Source organism: Typopeltis vanoorti, chromosome 7 (genome assembly GCF_054136105.1).
Source record: "Typopeltis vanoorti isolate ZY-2024b chromosome 7, IOZ_Tvanoo_1.0, whole genome shotgun sequence".
NCBI lineage: Eukaryota > Metazoa > Arthropoda > Arachnida > Uropygi > Thelyphonidae > Typopeltis > Typopeltis vanoorti.
This window is the reverse complement of record NC_143555.1, coordinates 13,748,594-13,769,064: the sequence shown is the minus strand read 5'-3', so window position 1 is coordinate 13,769,064 and position 20,471 is coordinate 13,748,594. Positions and strand designations below refer to the sequence as shown.

General features: G+C 35.2%; 1 protein-coding gene across 2 annotated transcripts in view; it reads left to right on the top strand.

Annotated features, from left to right (window-relative positions):
* The window catches only part of LOC150104492 (mitogen-activated protein kinase 1-like), a 271,472-nt gene that overhangs the window by 129,296 nt on the left and 121,705 nt on the right, over positions 1 to 20,471 (top strand). For both annotated transcript variants that reach the window (XR_016548527.1, XM_090395183.1), the window contains exon 7: positions 4,852 to 4,931. Coding sequence is in view for 1 of the 2 variants with exons in the window: in XM_090395183.1 (XP_090251309.1) it covers positions 4,852 to 4,931 (80 nt within the window). In the remaining variant the exon portion in view is untranslated. The remainder of the gene's footprint in view (positions 1 to 4,851; positions 4,932 to 20,471) is intronic.

The window sequence follows — 20,471 nt, the reverse complement described above, 5'->3', positions numbered from 1 at the left end:
TCCATCCACTACTCTCACCGTGTTTCATACTCATTCCGATTTGTTCCAGTTTGTGTAATAGAGTTCTGTGTGGTATCCTATCATATTGTAGCTATTCCCTTTATCCAACTAAATCATTCTTTTATAAAAGAAAAAAAAAAAAGTGACTAAATTACTAAGACATGACCTACTCTTCACAAAGCCATATTACTTCTTCAGAGTATCATATTCTTATCCATCCATTCCTGAATTCTTTTTTAGTCAACTTTTCCAGCCTTTTATTACCACTCCTGAGATAGTAATTGTCTATAATTTGCTATCTCAGTCAGAGGCACCTTTACAACAAAACTGTTTTGCTCTCCTTCTACTGCTGCCAGAAATTTACTAGAGCTGTGACAGCCTAGTCAGAGACAATGCCATTTCCTTTGTATATCCTCACAGTTTTCATAGCTAGTATCCCATCTAATCCCAAGGCCGTATTTGTATTGAGATTCTGCAATATTCTAAGTATTTCCACTTCATCAACTGCTATTCCTATATCACTTCCTGTCACATATGTTACAGCACTATATTTTCACTTGGATGATAGAGTAGATTAGATTTAGTTGCAGAGTAGATTCTTATGCCATGACATTGCTTCAACCTGTTTCCTAAGCTTGTAATAATCACCTGTCCTAGTTCTCATATACCATTTATTAACGGAAAATTTCTGGTGTTTGATAACCTTCCAAGTCAAGACTAAATGGTCGTTCTCCTCCTAATCAGAAGTAGCTCTTCTCCTTTGACTAGATCTAGCACTCTTAACCCAGTCTTTTCCATCATATGCTGTGTTTAAATTAATTATCTCTTAGTAATTGAACAAATTTAATTTCATTCCTGCTATGTGAACTTTCCTTGTTCCAATCTGCTTCACTGTAGCTGAAGTCACCTGCAATCATTACTCAACCTGCATTTATTTGCTGATATATATATCCTCCATATCTTCCTTTGCACACTGGTGTCCAAAAGCTCAGGAAAAACTACATTTTTACCTGTATAGGAAAAAATGTTCATGATTATAGCCACATGTGGACATTAATTTATTACCAGCCTACTAATCAATTATATTACACAAAAAATTTGTAATAAATTTTGTACAAATTAAATTGCAATATGTTTTTGGCACAAATTTTCTAAGGATATAATTAAAGAACTAATGTACAGTACTCAAAAAAAAAAAACTAAGTGGAAAGACATTTCAGTATGGAGTGTGTCCACCCTGAGCTGCAATGTGGCTCTCACAATGTCATGCAATGCTTAGCACTAAGTGATTAGGAGTTCTTGAGGCAAACTGCCCACTCCTCATTCAGAGCAAGGATAAAGCCTCGTTTATTTTCAGGATGGGAATTTCGAGCAGCAATGCATCTCCCTATTGTGTCCCAAACATGTTCTATGGGATTGAGATCTGGGAAGCATGCTGGTTACTCAATTCAATTAATATCATCAGTCTCCAGAAGTATCTCCACTGCTTGTGTATGATGTGGTGTGGTGTGGCATTGTCATCCATAAAAATGAATTCTTCACCTACAGCATCACAGAACAATCAAATATGATGCTGAAGAACTTTGTTGCAATATTGTTCACCAGTCATAGTCCCTTTTTCTGGCACTTTCAACTTGGTGTGTCCAATAAGCATAATGCCTCCCAACACCATGACATCCCCAGCACCACCATATCTATCTCTTTTAAGAACAGTATCACAATGGTGAGTAGTACCACTTTCACACCAGATTAAGTGCCATGCAGAATCAGAAGAAAGACTAAAACTACTCTCATCTGTAAAGAGCACATTAGCCCATTAGTGTATTGTCCAATTTTTATGGATGCAACACTACTGAAAACATGCTCTATGATGAGCTGTGAATAAAGGGATGCAGATTGCAGCCCATCGGGCATATAGGCCTACAGTTTGTCGAGATATCTTCATACTTATGCTTGAATGGAGCTGACTTGCAAGCTGATCTTCCGAAGTGTGTCCATTATATTTTGCTGTTATAACTAAAAATCTGTCTTCATGCTCTGTGGCAGAGTGAGAGCAACCTCTTAGCAAACATATGGAACACATTCCATTGGTTTGATGAAACCCTGCCCATACATAGCCTGAATACAGTGCTATGTGAGATTCCAAACTCTCCAGGATTATTAGTAATTCTGCAGCCTTCTTAAAGCTTTCTAATAATTCTTCCATCTGTGAAATCATCTAGATAATGTCTTTGAGACATTACAAGACATCCAAGTTTGTAACTTTATTTCTTCATGAAAAGAGCTTCCTTCAAACACAATTTGCTTTGCAAAGTCTTTTGCCTTTTATCCTGGTGATTGCTACCACTAACCCCTTTGCTCATGATCTGAAAATTTAAATATGTACCCACTTTCTACTTTAAATCATCAGTTATACAAATTGACACAAGCTGATTCATCTGAATTTGTGGTAGTAATATTCAGAAATAGTGTTCCTCCTTAGGTTTTGGATACTAGTGTATGTCCTGGTCTACAGCAACAGTCAGCTCTACATTTTGTGCTTTTGGTCTCTACCTCACACACCAGATTGCCTCAAAGGGACAACCTTCCACATCTCTGTCTTTGTGATCTACTCTTTTTGGCTTCCTGCTTTAATGAACAGTGCTCCCCCCCCCCCCCCAATCCAGTCCTCATCGCCTAATAACCACCTGATTTGCTGTCAACCAAGTCTTACTAATGCATATAACTTTTGGCAAGGTGTACCAACCAATGCCAAAAAATCCTTCCTTTTCTGATTCTTCTGGCATTAGTGTACATAAACTTTAGTATACCCTTAGGCCCACAATTATCATTTCATCCTGTATTGACTGTCCTATTCAATTTTGTCACTTGAGAGACTAGATTATATATTTTTGATCATTCTCATGATCTCTTGACAATGACCTGTTCTCAACACACCAAACTCTAAATCCATTTTGAGTGCAATCCATCAACATTGTATAAGTCCTTGCATCCATCACATTCAGTCTACAAGCTGCACATCTTTCTTTCTGTAAAACCTACACACTGATTCGTTTGCAATTGTTGTCCCCCCCCCTCACCTCTTTCATACCACAGCAGCAGCAGCAAGTCACACTCTTTATTCTCCCTCATTCCTTTTTTGCTTCTTCCAATAACTCTGGCATATCTTGTGTCTTACAATATTTTTTGTCTTAGATGTCATTAGTGCCTGAAATAATTGCTTCATTGCATTCTGACACTTTCACTTGTATTGTTAAGTATCATCATTATTATTATTAAATACAGATGTTGGGAGTAATGCTGGGGCAGAATATTGCAGAAAATTTATTAATGTTTTTTAACTAGAAAATGTATTGACAGAAGTTAAATCAAATTCATATGGTGAACAGAGATACTGACTTGTTTACACCAGCTGTGCCAATCTTGTCTCATCCCTCTTTGTAATTGGGGATCACTAATTATTAAGTATTCTAGAACTGAATATCCACACAAGACTGATAAACATAATCGAAAAGCGAATACTGCAATATTTTGGACACATTTGTAGAAGGGAAGGCAACTGCCTGGAAAAAGTAATCATCCAAGGTAAACCATGTGGGAAAATAAAAAGAGGAAAACCCCCCCAATAGGTGGATTGACCAAATATCAAGAATCACTGAACTTAAACTAGAACAAGCAATAAGAGAGGCTCAGGAGAGAAAGAAATGGCGAAGCGTCATCAGGAAGGTCACGAGTCCTCAGACATGAAGAGATCCGAGAGAGAGAGAGAGAGAGAGAGAGAATTATTAAGTTGCCTGAGTGCCAGCGTTTCCAGGTTATTTTTGATTTTTTTAAATAGCACAGACTTCCGCATATTTAGTTTATTATGAAGATTTCAAGTAATGATGTTTATTTTATAATTTCATACTGTTCTAGGTCTTTTTCTTAATATGTAAGTTAAATGTGGGCTGCCCATATTCACATTTTAAAGCCATCATTACTGCTAAGATTAGGATGGTCACTTACCATCTCAGAGGCTTCATTGATTCTGGAGTAAAATGCTCCAGAGGCAGTTGTGAAAAGCTTGGAAATGTAAAAAAAGTGTACAAGAGAAGGAATCAGAAATAATAGAAGTGAAGCTGAAAGCTCAGTACATCCAGAATAAATTGGATGTATTGAATAATTACTCTGACAGATTATTGAATGAAATCATCAGAAATATAATAGTGATAGTAAATATTCAAGAGAACTTCTGTAATACATATGTTAAAGTATTGAAGATAGAAAAAGGTATCAAAAATCTTAAATGTGGAAGGGCAGTGGAATAAGTGACATTACATGAAATAGGCATAAAAATTTCACTCCGGCTACACTGTACAATTATCATGTATAAATCATCAGGAGGTCTCATCAAAGGGTTCCATTTGACTGGAGTGGAGTTTGCATATAGCATCCATCAGTAAAAAGATTTGAAACAGGATTTGTGACTAAGAGATTGACTTTCCTACTGAGTGTTTGTGGTAAGATTTATTCTGAGCATGTTTGAGGGGGGGGGAGCTGCTAAAGAAGGGGATAATGTTTTACCATTTCTCAACTTTATGGGGGGAGGAGGAACTTTCTTCAAGAGATGAAGATTTAAATATTTCATAGTTTTAGAAAACAAAACAGCAAAAAACATGCTTATTTTATTTTCATGTATTAAGCTTTATTTTTCTATAAAATTTGTAAAACTCATGAACTTTTAACTTGATGGTTTTACTTAGTAAATTTTCTAAAATTACTTATTAAAAATTGTGCTGTTTCATTACTTATTACATTAATTGATGTAGGTTTGTATCTGTTTGTAAGTTTCTGTGTTTTAACTACTTTCAGATTTAGATCAGCTTAATCATATATTGAATATTTTGGGGTCACCTAATCAAGATGATATGAACTGCATTATTAATGAAAAGGTAATGATAATGCACTTTTTTTTTTGTAAAAGAAAAATAGTAATTGATGTTGAGATACTGAGTATAAAAATGCTTTTTTCAGTGCACTTTAAATTTTGTTACAGAAAATAATGATTACTTTCAAAAAAGTAAAGCTTACTTTTTGAAAGTAATTTTTGTTTTTGAAATTTTTATTTGCAATTTTACATTGTTGAAAGCCTGAGCTTAATGTTTTTTCTTTTTTTTTCTTAACAAAAATGCAATGCTGATATTACAAAAAAAAAACGTTATTCAAAATCTAGTACATACCTAGGAAATTGTGATCTTTAATGTTCGTTTCCATTGGCTGTTATCTTTTCTATATACCCAACATGGCATTAGTGATGTTTTTACATCTGTATTCGAAATATAAGGCTGATAAGCTGCTGTTTCAAAATTGATACAAGAAGCATTTATTGGAATTTTATTAACTCTACTAAATGTTATTACAAATTTAACCAAAAGACAAAACTGTTTTGTGTTTTTCTTTCCTTTTCTGAAAATTAATCAGCAGAATTGATTATTTTGAAAGAAGTATATATTAATCATTAAGATTAATATAAAACCCAGAGTAAAAAATATATTGTCTTACATTATTAAAAGTCATCATTAATTTAAAAAGGTACTGTGCAATAAGCAGCTGTTCCTGTGTTGTGAGGAATGTAATGTATGGAGATTTAGTGATTCATGGAGGGTTGAACAGAATGTTAGAGGAGTGCTTCCTTTTGAAACAAACTGTGTGAATTTTGCAATTAAGACAAGTCAAAATGTAGATGAGGTGATAGTTGATACAAATGATCCAAGAGGCAGCAAGAATCAGGTAGAAAACAAATATTTGAGATCAATGTTAGAAACTCTGCAGCAGAAAAGGTGTGAGAAGGAAGTGTGTGTTGTCTCAGTATGATAATGCAATGTTGAAAAGAAGAGTGTTAGTAATAGATGACATGATAGTAAGAATCTCTAGAAACGGTAGATCTGAAATAAAGGGATGTTTGGAATGCATTTGATGACAGGAGAGAGCTGTATACAAAAGATGGATTGCATCTGAACATAAAAGGATGTAGGCGTTTGGAGAGAGAGACAGAGATTCTTTTCTCTGAGCAAGTGAGTGATGTGGCAGAAAACAGAGGTTTGCCATGATGGAAAGTATGAGAAGTGGGTTTGTGTGGTGGGAATAGTGGCTTGGAAAATAGCAGGTTATATAACCTGCTATTCTTTACAATATAGTATATTGTAGAGTGGAGACTGTGGAAAGCAATAATAGATATGGGACTGAGAATATGAGAATACTGGCTTGTATTATACAGAAAAAAAGCAATACATTGCTTTTTTTCTGTATAATACAAACATCGAATAAAGGGAGTTAGTTTGTGTCAGTCTTTGTATAGAAATAGAAGGATATAGCATATTTTGGCATGATAGGGAGGGGAAAAATGGGTGGTGGAGTGTTACCTGTAAGCAGTAGCATGCTGGAGCTGGCTTGCACTGGCTCATGCAAGCTGATTGTTAAATTTACAAGAATTTTGTGAGCCATTTGTTAAACTGATAATAGGTATAAACTGCAGAGTGACACCTGCTTCAATCCACAATGGCTACTGGCATTTTGGCAATAGGTTTGTACAGGGTGTTCGGGATAAATTTGACATATTTATAATTAATTATATTTTTCCGTAAGTTACATGTATTAACACACACTTCTCTTCATTTAAAAGGTTGGACCCTTCTTCATTCATATACAAGATGTCAGAAAGGATGGATAGCTGGAACCCACCTGAATCATGGAAGAGAATAACTTGTATCATGATGATTCGTGCCGGCCATCAAAATAAGGATATTTCGACTGCTGCCCAATGCTCCCTGAATACAGTAAAAACAATCAGGCATGAACTAGAGACTTGCAATGGTGACTACGAGGATGTAGCAAGAAGAAAGATCCCTAGCAGACGATCTGATTGCGTTCGTACAGCAGAATTCCTCGCAAATCTGCAGGAACAGGTGTTGAAGATCCCTTGGAATTCGGGCTTTGTCACGTGAAATGAATGTTGCAGCCTCTACTATGAAGCTTGCACTCAATGAAGACCTCCGCTACTACTCATACAAGCGCCGCAAAGGTCAGCTGCTTACAGAAAAGGCCCGTGAAAAACGTTTGATAAACGCGAAGAAACTTCTAAGCAAAGTGAAACATCCTGCGGAACCACAAACAATCTGGTTCTTTTCCGATGAGAAAAACTTTTGCCAGGATCAAAAACACAACACGCAGAATAACAGATGGCTGGCATACAGTACAAAGGACATTCCTCGTGTAATGCAGACTAAATTTCCCCAAACTGTGATGGTTTTCGGATGTGTATCCTCTGAAGGCAATGTGATGCCTCCGCATTTTTTCCAAGAGGGCCTCAGGTTGACTTCAGATGGCTACGTGGAGTTGCTAAACACTGTAGTCAAGCCCTGGATAACAAGGGTAGCCAATGGTAGGCCGTATGTATGGCAGCAGGATTCGGCCCCTTGCCACACCTCTGGGAAAAGTCAAAAATGGTTGTCTGAAAATTTCTACGACTTCACCAGTCCAAATGTTTGGCCTCCAAACTCCCCAGACCTTAACCCCATGGATTATTTTGTATGGGGCGCAGTTGAAAAAGACACCAATCGCACTTCCAGTAATACAAAAGCCCAGTTAATGGATAAAATTAAAACAGTTTTTGCGGCCCTTCCCAGGGAGACTGTAGCATCAGCTTGTTCGAGGTTCCGAAGCAGAATTGAAGCTGTGATCGATGCTAATGGTGGTTATTTTGAGTAAATCTTGTTGATAGTATTGTAATTAACTCTGCCTGTAATGTTTTTTGTCAATTCATTAAATTTAATAGATGCAAAGAAGATTTTCTTTTTCCTTATGAAACTGTCAAATTTATCCCGAACACCCTGTATATGGTGACACAGAAAATCCAGTTGCACTGTGTGCTTATTTTGGTACTTTTTGTACTTCCCATGTAGCAGGCTGTGTGTTAAATTTTCTTTTTTTACTTTATATTCTTACCTTGTGAATGACTTGTTTGTTGTGTTCATAATTTGTTATTGTTAAAACTTACGATTAGTATCTTTAGTGAATATTTCTCGCACTTGCTTTCACCCTTTCCGCTCTGTGGCCACTACTTAAATTGCTGATGTGTGCAAAACTTGGTAGACAAAGAAATTGCCCACGGCTAGAGCCAAATTTCTTTGATACAAATCTGGAATTAACTCTGTGTCAGAATATGGAAAAATTGGTTTGTTAAAGCTGCGCCATCCAAATTCTTAGACAGGAGAATCTTCCTTGTCAGGGAATTAACACTCAGAATGACACACTATTCAATAATCAAGCAATTGAAATTCCCAATTACAAAAAAATTTTGTATATCCTTACTCTTACTGCAGTCGTAGCTATCCCCATAATTTAACTCGCACTGGTTCTATTTCATGAGTGGGCATCGAGTTCAAATATCAGGCAATTTGTTAGATAGGAAAAAGAAAGGTTATTCATTACTCTAATACAATATAGACAAATATTAAGACAAATAATAACAAAACTGAATCTCTCCTACAAAATTGAATATGATTAACCAGACATAACTTTAATACTCCTAGTCATAAACAATATGAGACAATATCTACTACCAGTTAAATTTCTGACTTGATTCTATTCAACTAACATTCTTGTACAAGCATTTATCTTATTCTAGATTCAAGACCTATCAGGCTATAACATACTTTAGCAATTCAATACCACACTGTAGATGAATTCTTACTCAGAGCTAAGACAATCTACTAGTTGATTAGATACTGAAGTTGTGGTTCAGTTTTGTAAGTCCAATCACTGAGCATATTCACACAATATTGCACACTATCTCTTGAATACAAAGGAATTGAAAAGTTTCTACATTACCGAGCATCGGGATCTCTCTTGCCTTTTCTCTCGATCTTCCGAAAAATTCACACAGCTTGTTACTCTCTTTCATGGTCAGTTCTCTACAGGTAGGACAAACTAGTGATTACGATCATGAATCACCCTTTCCGATGTGGGCGAAGCTGCTGTGCCGGATTCGGTCCACGTGGTTCCGCATGTTGATCGGTTTGCGCTGGCCTTTCCGCTGCACCGATGATTATGTCCACAGTGGATCGCTATCTGGCTGCATAGCTGCCACTGGACATCATTCTTTTCAACTGCTCTACACAACTTCTCCGGGAACGACTGGAACAGGAATCCCGAACAAAAAAAGAGCCTCGAGTTGCCATCGCCAAGCTCTATATATCCTTGCTGAGCTGTTCTCCTTCTTACGTCACTCTTTTACGGCTGGCACCTAAAATTCTTGCACTCTGTACTGTTCTCTCCTCGTTGCATTCTCCATGCGCGCAACTTGGACCTCGTGTACATGACTGCCTGGGGTCATTTCTTTAAGCCAGTTATCTCGTTGTATGCTTAGATCTAACTTTCTCATGTTAACATAACTTTCACTAAATTTTAACTCTTATTGGTTCATTACTTCTGTCAACAATTTCACTTATACCTATATACAAGCATTTTTTCCAGGAATTTTTGTTTTTACTGAATGAATTATTTAAATCTGAATTTAAATCTGAATGAAATATTTTACAATATAATAAACCTTTCATTCAAGATTTAACAGAAAGCAATAAAAGCGAAGCAAGGGGAAAAATGGGTGGGGAATGTTACTTATAAGCAGTGGCATGCTGGAGCTGGCTTGCACTGCTCATGCAAGCTGATTGTTAAATTTACAAGAATTTTGTGAGCTATTTGTTAAACTGATAATAGGTATAAACTGCAGAGTGACACCTGCTTCAATCCACAATGGCTACTGGCATTTCGGTAATAGGTTTGTATATGGTGACACAGAAAATCCAGTTGCACTGTGTGCTTATTTTGGTACTTTTTGTACTTCCCATGTAGCAGGCTGTGTAGGGATTATCTCTGCTAGCATTACAAGAATATTTTCAACAAACATCCACTTCATTTTGCATGAGCTCTTTCTTCATAAGGTAATGACAAAGATTTCATTGTTCTAGAATTGTCATAAATCTAATAAGATGGCATTGGCAAAATTAAGTGGATCTTTGCTGATAATGAAATTTGTTTATATTCCTTTTTGGGGGGGGGGTAATTCTCACCAAGAGAGAATCCATAGCATTTTTATCAAGTCAGTTATTAAAAATTTACCAGCACCTCCTGCATATTAGTCACAAATTACATCCTTTCAAGGTGAGGGAAATAGACTAATGACTGAGGAAGAACTGCTGTAGTTATTCCCAGAAGGTAATACAGTCACAATATAAAACAATGAAACATGTATACATAATAGGTTTTAATAACATTTTATGAAATGAAAGACTTCAATCAGAAAATAGTAGATCATCACCAGTGAACATATAATTCAACAAGATTGATTAACAACATCAACGAATTCTTGACATATACTTTCAGGGTGTACCAAGATATTATGACAGTACTACATCATCATTATTGTACATTACAGAATAATAGCAAAAGATTTCAGAAGATATGAACCATGTGCTAGCATAATACAGTACAAGAGATTGTGAGATGGTCCAAAAAACTACAGCTTGCAACTAATAAGGATAAGACTCTCCCAAAATAGTAGTTACAGTTTAAGTTTTTATTGTACAATGAAACCTGTGGAGTATTCATGACTAAACAAACACACGTAACCACAGTAATGTTTTAATAAGTAAATATTTCATATTAAGTATCATAGGACATCATCAGTACAGTTAATTCAAACAATACTAGGAATAACATACAGTTAATGGCACATGATTACAATGAAATCCCAATATGCATGCAGTATCATGTTATAGAATTAAAATAAAATATATCTGGAGAAAAAAATAGATTACATTAAAATAAGATAACATATATATAAAAAAAATATCCATGTATAAAAATTATTTTACACAATTTTGTATGACAATTTCCCATACTTTAGGGATAACAGAATAAAAACTTCATCATCAAATTCCTGCCATGTACCCTCAAGGGGTGTACAGGATATGATAATACTACATGAAAAAAATTACATCATTATTAATTTCCTATCTACAATTTTCCTCCAAATCAGTCTGTTACTTGTCAAGACTCCAACATTATCAGATCTTATATTTCTATCGTCTAAAGCATTTTGTACCGTATCAATCCACCTATATCTTGGTCTTCCTCTGGGTCGTTTTGCTGCCAACCTGGCAGAGAACACTTGTTTTGCTAATCTTTCCTCGCCCATTCTGTTTAAGTGACCATACCACCTAAGATTAGCTCTGCTAATGCATTCCTGGATGCTGACAATGTCAAGTTCTTTCCTAATATCCTCGTTTTTAATATGATATTGCCATTGATGCCATCTGTTCATGCCTATAATCTTTCTCAGGACTCTCATATCTGTGGTCTCTAGTCTTTGGTCAAGTGTTTTACTTCTGACCCAGCTCTCAGATCCATAAGTTAAAACTGGTTTGAACACTGTCTTGTACACAGCTAATTTAGTGTTCCGACTGATTTCTCTCTTATTCCATATGAATTTATTCAATTGACTTCCCACCATACCAGCTTTGCTGATTCTGTTTTCTATTTCTATATTTAATTTACCATCTTCAGTAAAAATCGTGCCTAAATAGCTGAAATGTTTTACTTGTTCCACAGGTTCTCCATTCACAACACAGTTGACATTTTCAATGATTCTATCTATTTTCATTGTCTTTGTCTTTTTATTGCTGACCTTCATACCATATCTATTACAACAGCTATTCAATTTAGTCAGAGAATCTTGCAGACTTGTAGCAGATTTATTTAGAAGTATAACATCATCTGCATAAAGCAAAGAGCTGACATTAACATCTCCAATTTTGATATCATGTTTAATACCACTTTCCTTCATAATGTGATCCATATAGATAATGAATAACAGAGGAGATAATGTACATCCTTGTCTCACACCAGATTTAACATTAAACCATCTTCCTGTACTTCCTTCAATTCTAACTGCTGACTTACAACTCAAATAAAGACTAAGTATTGCTTGATATAATGCCCCATTGACACCATATAACTGAAGCGTATTGAATAGCTTCTCTCTTGGCACCTTGTCATATGCCTTTTCCAGATCGACAAAACTTAAATACAGATCTTTGTTATATTCCCATGCTTTCTCGACTATTTGTCGTAAAGTGAAGATCTGATCCTGACAGCCTCTATTTGGCCTGAATCCAGCTTGTTCTTCACCAAGCTTTTCTTCCACAATTCTTCTCAACCGTTTCTCAAGTATACTTGCATAGATCTTGCCAGGAACACTCAGTAGGGAAATACCTCTGTAATTCTCACATTCAGTTTTATTTCCCTTTTTATATATGGGTACTATGAGAGCTCTACTCCAATCATCGGGAATTCGTCCCTCTGTCCAGGCTTTCTGAACTATGCAGTGCAGCCACTGTAAGACTCTTATACCACCATACTTCAGCATTTCTGGTCGAATATCATCTACTCCTGCTGCCTTTCCACATTTCAAGCCTTTGATGGCTTTTTCTACTTCTAGTATGGATATGTATTCCTGACTGCATGCCTGGTCAGTGTTTTTTACCACTGTGCTGTCATCACTGCTTGTTTCATTTAGCAGTTTTTCAAAGTAATTACTCCATACTTCAAGGATATCTTTTTCTCCCATTTTCAAGTCACCTTTATCATCTCTAATTCCTTTTACAGCACTCTTTCCTCCATTCTTAAGCTTCTTCAACAACCTCCAGAATATTTTGCCACCTTCTTGATATTTATTTTCTATATTCTTGCCAAAGTCCTCCCATGACTTTTGTTTAGCTAGTTTTACACAGTGTTTAGCATTCTTGCATTTGTCTCTATATTCTCTAAGAGCACAAGCTGACTTATTTGACAGGAACTTTTGGTATGCTTTCTTCTTTTCCTTCACTGCCTCTTTAACTTCCTGTGTCCACCAGGGAGTTCCGATTTCTTTATCCTTACAGATAACCTCACCACATGCCTCTCTGGCAGAATCAATCAATGTTTTCTTCAGAGTTTGCCACTGAATCTCCAAGGTTTGATTCCTATTCTCAAACTCTTTCATTTTTTCTTCAATAATCTTTGTGTATTTTAGCCTACAGTTCACATCTGAGAGCTGCTCAACTTTTATTCGCTTTAAAACTTTCTTAAATGTTATTCTTTTCAATATGAAATTCAATTTTTTCCTGCTCAAGACTAGTGATCACTTCCAATTTCAAATCCTCTGTACACTCTGGTGTCCTGCACCAGGGAGAAAACATCACTATCAACAATAACATATTCAATGAGACTTTTCTTATTCCTAGCCTCTTCTCTCCATGTGAATTTGTGCACATTTTTATGTTGGAACATGGTGTTAGTAATAACCAGTCCATGTCCTGAGCAGAAATCCAACCATTATTATTAGCTTTGCTCTTTTCTCCAAATTTTCCCAAAATATTTTTGTATGTCTCACAATCATTTCTTACTCTGCTATTTAGATCCCCAACAAGAAAAACTTTTCACGTTTAAATCTAAACCAAAATTTTGGCTACAATATGTTGACAATGTCTCTGCTGTCTGGGGTCATTCTGAACAAGAACTACACCTCTTTCTAGATAAAATAAACCTTCATCCTTGCATCCAATTCACGCTAGAAAAAGAATCTCCACAGGGTATCTCATTTCTGGATTTACACATCCAAATGTTAATTCTATAACAAAGAAAAGAAGATGGTTCCATCTCCACTTCTGTCTATCGCAAGCCAACATTTTCAGGTCACTGCATTCACAATTCATCTGTTATTAATCCATTTAAAAAATTTGGTATCATTAGTAACCAGAGCACACAGATTCTGCTTCTCTGAAGAATCTCTAAATCAAGAATTGGAAATAATCAAAAATACAGCCATACTAAATGGATACAATCCTAAACCAACTCAAAAAATCATCAGTCACTTCCGCTACACATCAACCTAGACAAGAACAAGACTGTAGGGTTCCCATACCTTATGTCAAAGGAATCTCCGAACGTCTTTCAAAAATTATGAAGAAATACAAACTTGCTGATACCTACAAACCAATCAACCAATTCTATAACTTGTTACCTTCTCCTAAAGACAAACTCTCATCTCTGATGCTACTGGGCATGTACGAGGTTCCATGTTCCTGTAAATTGACTTACTATGGACAGAAAGGTAGATCTTGTTAATAAACGCATTTCGGAACATCAAGACCATATCTGTCTTATCAAACCGCAGAAATCTGGCCTCGCACAACACAGATGAAAACCCAAACTATAAGATCCATTGGAAAAAGACCAAACTTCTACACAGATCTTTATATAGACATGAACATTTATATAAAGAAAGTGCTGAAGCCCTACTTCACAGACTAAATCTGAATCGTAACGACATTCTTGCTATCCATAAAGTATGAGAAATTGTCATACAAAATTCTGTAAAATAATTTTTATATATGTTTTTTATATACATATGTGTTATCTTATTTTAATGTAGTTATTTTTTTCTCCTGATATATTTTATTTTAATTCTATAACATGCTACTGCATGCATATCGGGATTCCATTGTAATCATGTGCCCTAACTGTATGGTAGTCCTAGTATTGTTTGAATCAACTGTACTGACGATGTCTTATGATACTTAGGATGAAATATTTACTTATTAAAACTTATTACCATGGTTACGTGTGTTTGTTTAAAGAGTTCAAGTTGGAGTGATGTAGTAGAGCTTCAGCACTCTTTGAACAACACTCAAATTTAAAACAGCAATGGTGTAGTATACAAGTCTTACAAGATGTTGTGGTCAACTTCTGTGCTAGACCAGACTTCTCAGGCTTATAATAGATAATATAAAAGGAATGACCTGTAGTCTTTTCTCAACAGAGTGTTCTATTGTCCAAAGTAAAAGCAATCACAAGGTATTTACCAAATTCCTTAGGATAACAGAGCCCATTTATCCTTGGTTAAATGTAACAAAGAAGAGCTTGTTAACAGGAAAAAAAAACAGATGCTAGATTATATTTCTTGCAGATCTTTGAAACTGGTTTCTAGTTCTTAGAAATGCACTTGTAAGAGTCAAGGATGTGCAAATTGTATGTAGAGAGAAGCCACTGCTGCATAATACAATGGATATCAAGTTATAGTTTGAGATCATGAGGGTTGGATGAAACAATATGAGCTCTATTCAGCAAAATTTTGATGACACCCAATTTTTGGGTGATTGATGATTGATGTACAGGATCTTGCTGTACAGAATGCCCAGTTATGATAAACAGAAGTAATCAGAATACCAGAAGGAGAGTGAGCTATCCAAGAAGGCCAAGTTTGCATTTTCTCCATTATGAAGTTTACGTGAGATGGTATATGCTGTTGATTATAATTGGAAATAAGGGGGCAGAGTATCTTCAGGATAAAGCCATGTGACAAAAACATTATCCACATAACATATCTAAATGATGACTGAGGTTGTATGGAGAAAAATAGGGTGTCTTCTGGATGCTCAAGGTAGGAATTGGCTAAAGCCAGAGCTTTTTGTGGGAGTACCTTCGAACTTCTTGTAGTGTTTATTTTAGCAGAAAAAACAGCTTGATCAAATGACAAAATCTAACATTTTGTCCATGTCTGGGAAATGCCTGCAATAATCATAACTTAAGAGCACAAGAAGTACATTCGTAAACAGAGTCTGAATGTCGTTACTAGCCATGATATCAGTAAAGCATAAGGATAAGTTTTATTTTGGTAAAGAATTCTGAAAAAAAAAAATTTTTTTTTTCCTTAATTAAATAAAAGAGCAGGAATGGCCAATCAGAGCATTCAGTTTCTTGATAAGTGGTTCTAATGTGTAAAAGAAAGGATATTTTATGATGTTATCAGAGGTATCCATAACTACAGCAGTTCTTCCTTGGTCATTAGGCCATTTCCCTCCCAGTTCTTTACCTTGAGAGGATGTAATTTGTGACTAATATGCAGGAGATGCTGGTAAATGTTTAATAACTGACTCGATAAAAATGCTGTGGATTCTCTCTTTGTGAGAATTACCCCCCCCCCCCCCCCCAAAGTATAAACAAATTTCATTATCAGCAAAGATCCACTTAATTTTGACAATGCCACCTTATTAGATTTATGACAATTCTAGAACAATGAAATCTTTGTTTAACTTATGAAGAAGCAGCCCATGCAAAATGAATGGATGTTTGTTGAAAACATCCACTTCACGCCGTTTCAGAAATGAGTTTTAACTGATAGTGTTTGCAATAAAAAGAAGTATGTAATTTCCCATGTTTGTGCTGTATATTTTTCATCTTCCACTTAAAGTATGATGGTTCAGTCAAGTAAGCTTAGCTTTATAGAAACCTAATAAATACAGTGATAAAGTAAAAATTATAGTCGTATTGCATCACACTATACCAAGAGCAGTTCACCTCATGCCTCGCTTTAGATCTCTCAAAAATTATAAAGAAGATCATTATCAGCTGAATTGTTTATCTCTAGGAAGCACATCGGATAATTAGTGACCAGTATTGTTTTGGCATTCTAAATTTACACCAAATTGCAGAAGTTTCTCCAAACCTTAACCCGGAGAAAGGTTTGGAGAAGAGCTGACTTGCTTCTCTGGCCTTTTCTGGCACAAACACATCATATCCAGCTTTTAAACAGCTTGGTGGCCTTTTCTACTCAGCATATTGCATTCCGCCTGTACTATTGCTAACATTGTACAATCCTAAATCCACAACCTTAAAAATACACTTCTCACATTTAGATTGGAGCACTGAAAACACTTCTAAAAAATGCATGATGCTATTTTGGAAAATGACATCAACTCTCTCTCTCTTACACACACACACACACACACACTCTCTCTCTCTCTCTCTCTCTCTCTCCCCCCCCCCCTCCACTTTCTCATAGATATTCTGTTTATTTTATGCCTTTTCTCTAACTATTTTCTCAGGAACTTTCCTGTTGAACTTGCAGCCAGCCATCATTCCTCTAGCTTCCTGTAAAAAAGCAAGTAGCTGCTGATCATCCTCCATAAACAGTTCAGATTCAAATTACTGAAACATTCTCTCTTCCTTTTCTTTCATTCTTCTTTTTTGTTCATTGTTGCCTTTTGTCCTCAAAGGCTACAATTTCTGACAATTTAAGAAACTTATCGACAGGTTCTTTTTTCTCCTTAATCACTTTTGGCAATCCCACTCACAGACGGTTGCAACCCATAGTACATACCATAAATGAATTAAGGGTAATCTAATCTGGACCTTGCTCTAGAGACTGAACGTGAATCTTTTCAAGTCACTTCAGACTTTCAATAAGCAGAGTAATGTTCTCATTCTGGGTGTTGAAAATTATCTAATCACTATGTGCTATTGGTTTCGCAACCTGTCATAATCAATATGATTCACCATCTTTTTCTACACAGGCAAGGACTCTCTACTGGATCATGATCCCACAAGAGAAAGAATTGCAAACCATACAAACCTAAATTCACCAATAACATGTGAATTTAGCAGTTACATTATATATTGGTTCTTAGGTTACTTCATCTTTTTATCTCTCTGTCTTTATAGGATTCCCAAAATTTATAAAGAGAACATGCCTCTACATTCAGTTTTCGAAGGTATAGATTTCCCACAACTTATCTCTGTAAACATCTACCAAGACTTCTAAAGGTTCTGAAAGGTTGGTCATTGTCTTTAATGAAAAATTCTTGTTTCTATGTTAACAACATCAATCTCAGTGAACAAGACATTTCAGCTTAGTTGTTGATGTTCAGACTGAAGAACTTTGAATAGTGCTATGGGTTCAGTTCTCAAATAAAACTTGACCTTACATATTGTACAACATCTGGTTTTTTCAGATCTAATGATATAGTAAAAATTTAATTGATGCAGCGCTGTCACTGCACCACTAAGATTTTAGGTTCATCTGGTCACTGACTGGTGCAATGTAAAATTTGAGGTCCTATTTATGATTACATCAGTTGTATGTTCTCTTTCTGCATTATTATTTCTTTGTAACTATTTTATATATATTAAAAAAAATAAAAAATAAAAAAAAAAGAGAAGAAGAGAGAGAACATTTTCCCCATGTGCAGAATCAGGTAATAGTGGCATTAAAAAAAAAAAAAAAATTGAAATGTCTTGACTCTTGAAACAAGAAAAGCAAATTATTTATTTGCATATACCAATAATAAAATAAACATAAAAATAATAAAAACATATCACATAGAGCTAACATGCTGCAAGGAGATCTAGATGATCAGTGGAGATGACAGTCAATGTGTTGTGTGTGTGGGACTAGTAGATGATACTGCCATACAGCATTGTACACCTAGTGTAAGATAACAAAAAAGTGATCAATATTTTCATAATTAAAAAAAAAAAAAAAAAAAAAAAAAAGAGGAGGAGGATAATCAAATAGCCTTGGATCTACTGATTTTTCTGCAATGGAATGGCAGCCTGCAATTTTCAGTTTTTTGGAAAAAAATACATATCCATTCAGAATCACACCATCATCCTTATCAAAAAAACTGGGACTATCAAGACCTTGATACATTGGGCACATTCTTTGTTCTACTGGTGAACTTCTACAGAAATAATAAAAACATATTAAGTCAACATTGTCATCAAATGGTTTTAGTGATGTCTTTACCAAAAGAGCATTTAGCAGTTATAGGATTCCTGTCTCTTCCGCTAAAGAGGAAACAACTCATATTTCTCTCCTTTATGTGCAAGGAATTTCTGAATGTTTAGTGAAAATGTTAAAGCCATTGAAACTTTTTGTTGCATTTTGTCCTATCAGAAATATCTCCACCTTTCTCGCATCTCTTAAGGACAAGCTTCTTCTTAGTTTTCTAGGTTTTACCAGATTTCTTGTTCTCGTGGCTCATCATATTATGGACAAACTAGATGATCTGCTTTTATTTGTTGTGAAGAACATAAGTCATGTATCAAACATCATGAACAGTCTGGACCAGCTGAACATGCCACCTGCAGCAAGCATAGAAGCACAGGAATAAGACAAGAAACCTTCATGAAAGCCGATTTCTTATGAAATATCATTATAAAGAAATTTGTGAAACGTTGCTATAGTGTCCTAAACTAAATAGATCCAATGTTCTATGTTCATCTCCTTTATGGGAGATAGTACTTCTTAAATCAGCTAATCTTTCCTAACTTTTTAACATATATAATTATTTTTTTTTAGTTAGAAAATTATTGAGTATATTTTGTTATCTTACACTAGCCACCAAGGTGGCAGTTTTTTGAATTTCTGTTATTATTTAATTGGCATTCCATTTTTATAGTGAAGATGTCTGTGAAACATAGGCAAAAGTTTTACTAATAAAATCAAGTTTTTGCTGCATGAATTTTTCTGGCTTTTGTAGTTTATTCTTAATTTCCCAGAATGTAAAGCATCTATCTATTACTAATACTTTACATTTTTATGTCTGTCTATCAGTTTTGAAATCTTATAGCAAACTCAATATCGATGTCCTTTAGTTGAAAAGATCTAGGTTTGAATCCCATCTAGAACACGAACATTTATAAGGCCTTTTAATTGATGGTGAGTTGTTTCATACAGAAGTGGCAGGGTTTTTTCTCATTGAAACTCAGAACACACAATTAACCACCCAAACAGTCACATGGGTGAAATATATCAAAAATAAACATTTCATATCCAAATTATTTGTATGATATCCAAAGGTTATACAGGTAATTGTCGACTTACGACCATGTTAGGTTCCAACTGACCGGTCGTAAAGCGATCTGAACATAAGTTGGACCAGTTTAGGTAAATCACACACTGTGTACAACACAATTGGTTTACTATTTATAAAAATAAAAAATATTATGAAAAAGATATCAAATACTGTATAAAACCTAAAAAATATTTTATCTTAAAGAACTAAACAAAACATATGTAGAAAATAGATAATAAATATTTTACTGACCACTCATGCTTGGCTGCGGGTCATCAATGCCGCCACTTGATGTAATAGGAGTTGTTTTTTCTCATAAACATGTTGATTTTTGTCTGAATTGTTTGTTTCCTTTTCTGCTCGTAAATTTCAAGGTATGGCTGAAAAGCATCTTGTACCATTCATTCAATCCCTGCAAATCTTTCGATGTTTGGGTCCATTTCAAAATGTGTAAGAAGTTTATTTAGTAGAGAAAAACCTTCAGATAACCCTCTAGTGGTTACTTTTCTCATCTTCATTTTTCTCTTCTTTCATCCTTTCTTTTTCAGCCATTCTTTCTTCTTCCAAAGTGATAAGTTCTTCGTTCGTAAGTTCTCCAGATTCTTTCTCTAGCAGCTCCTCAACATCTTCCACTTCAATGTCTAAAGAAAGTCCATTTGCCAGTGTTACAATATTTTCCGTAACCATTTCAAGTTTATGTTCACTATCAAATTCATCATTAATAAAACGCTGGACACAGTTTTTCCAGATTCCATT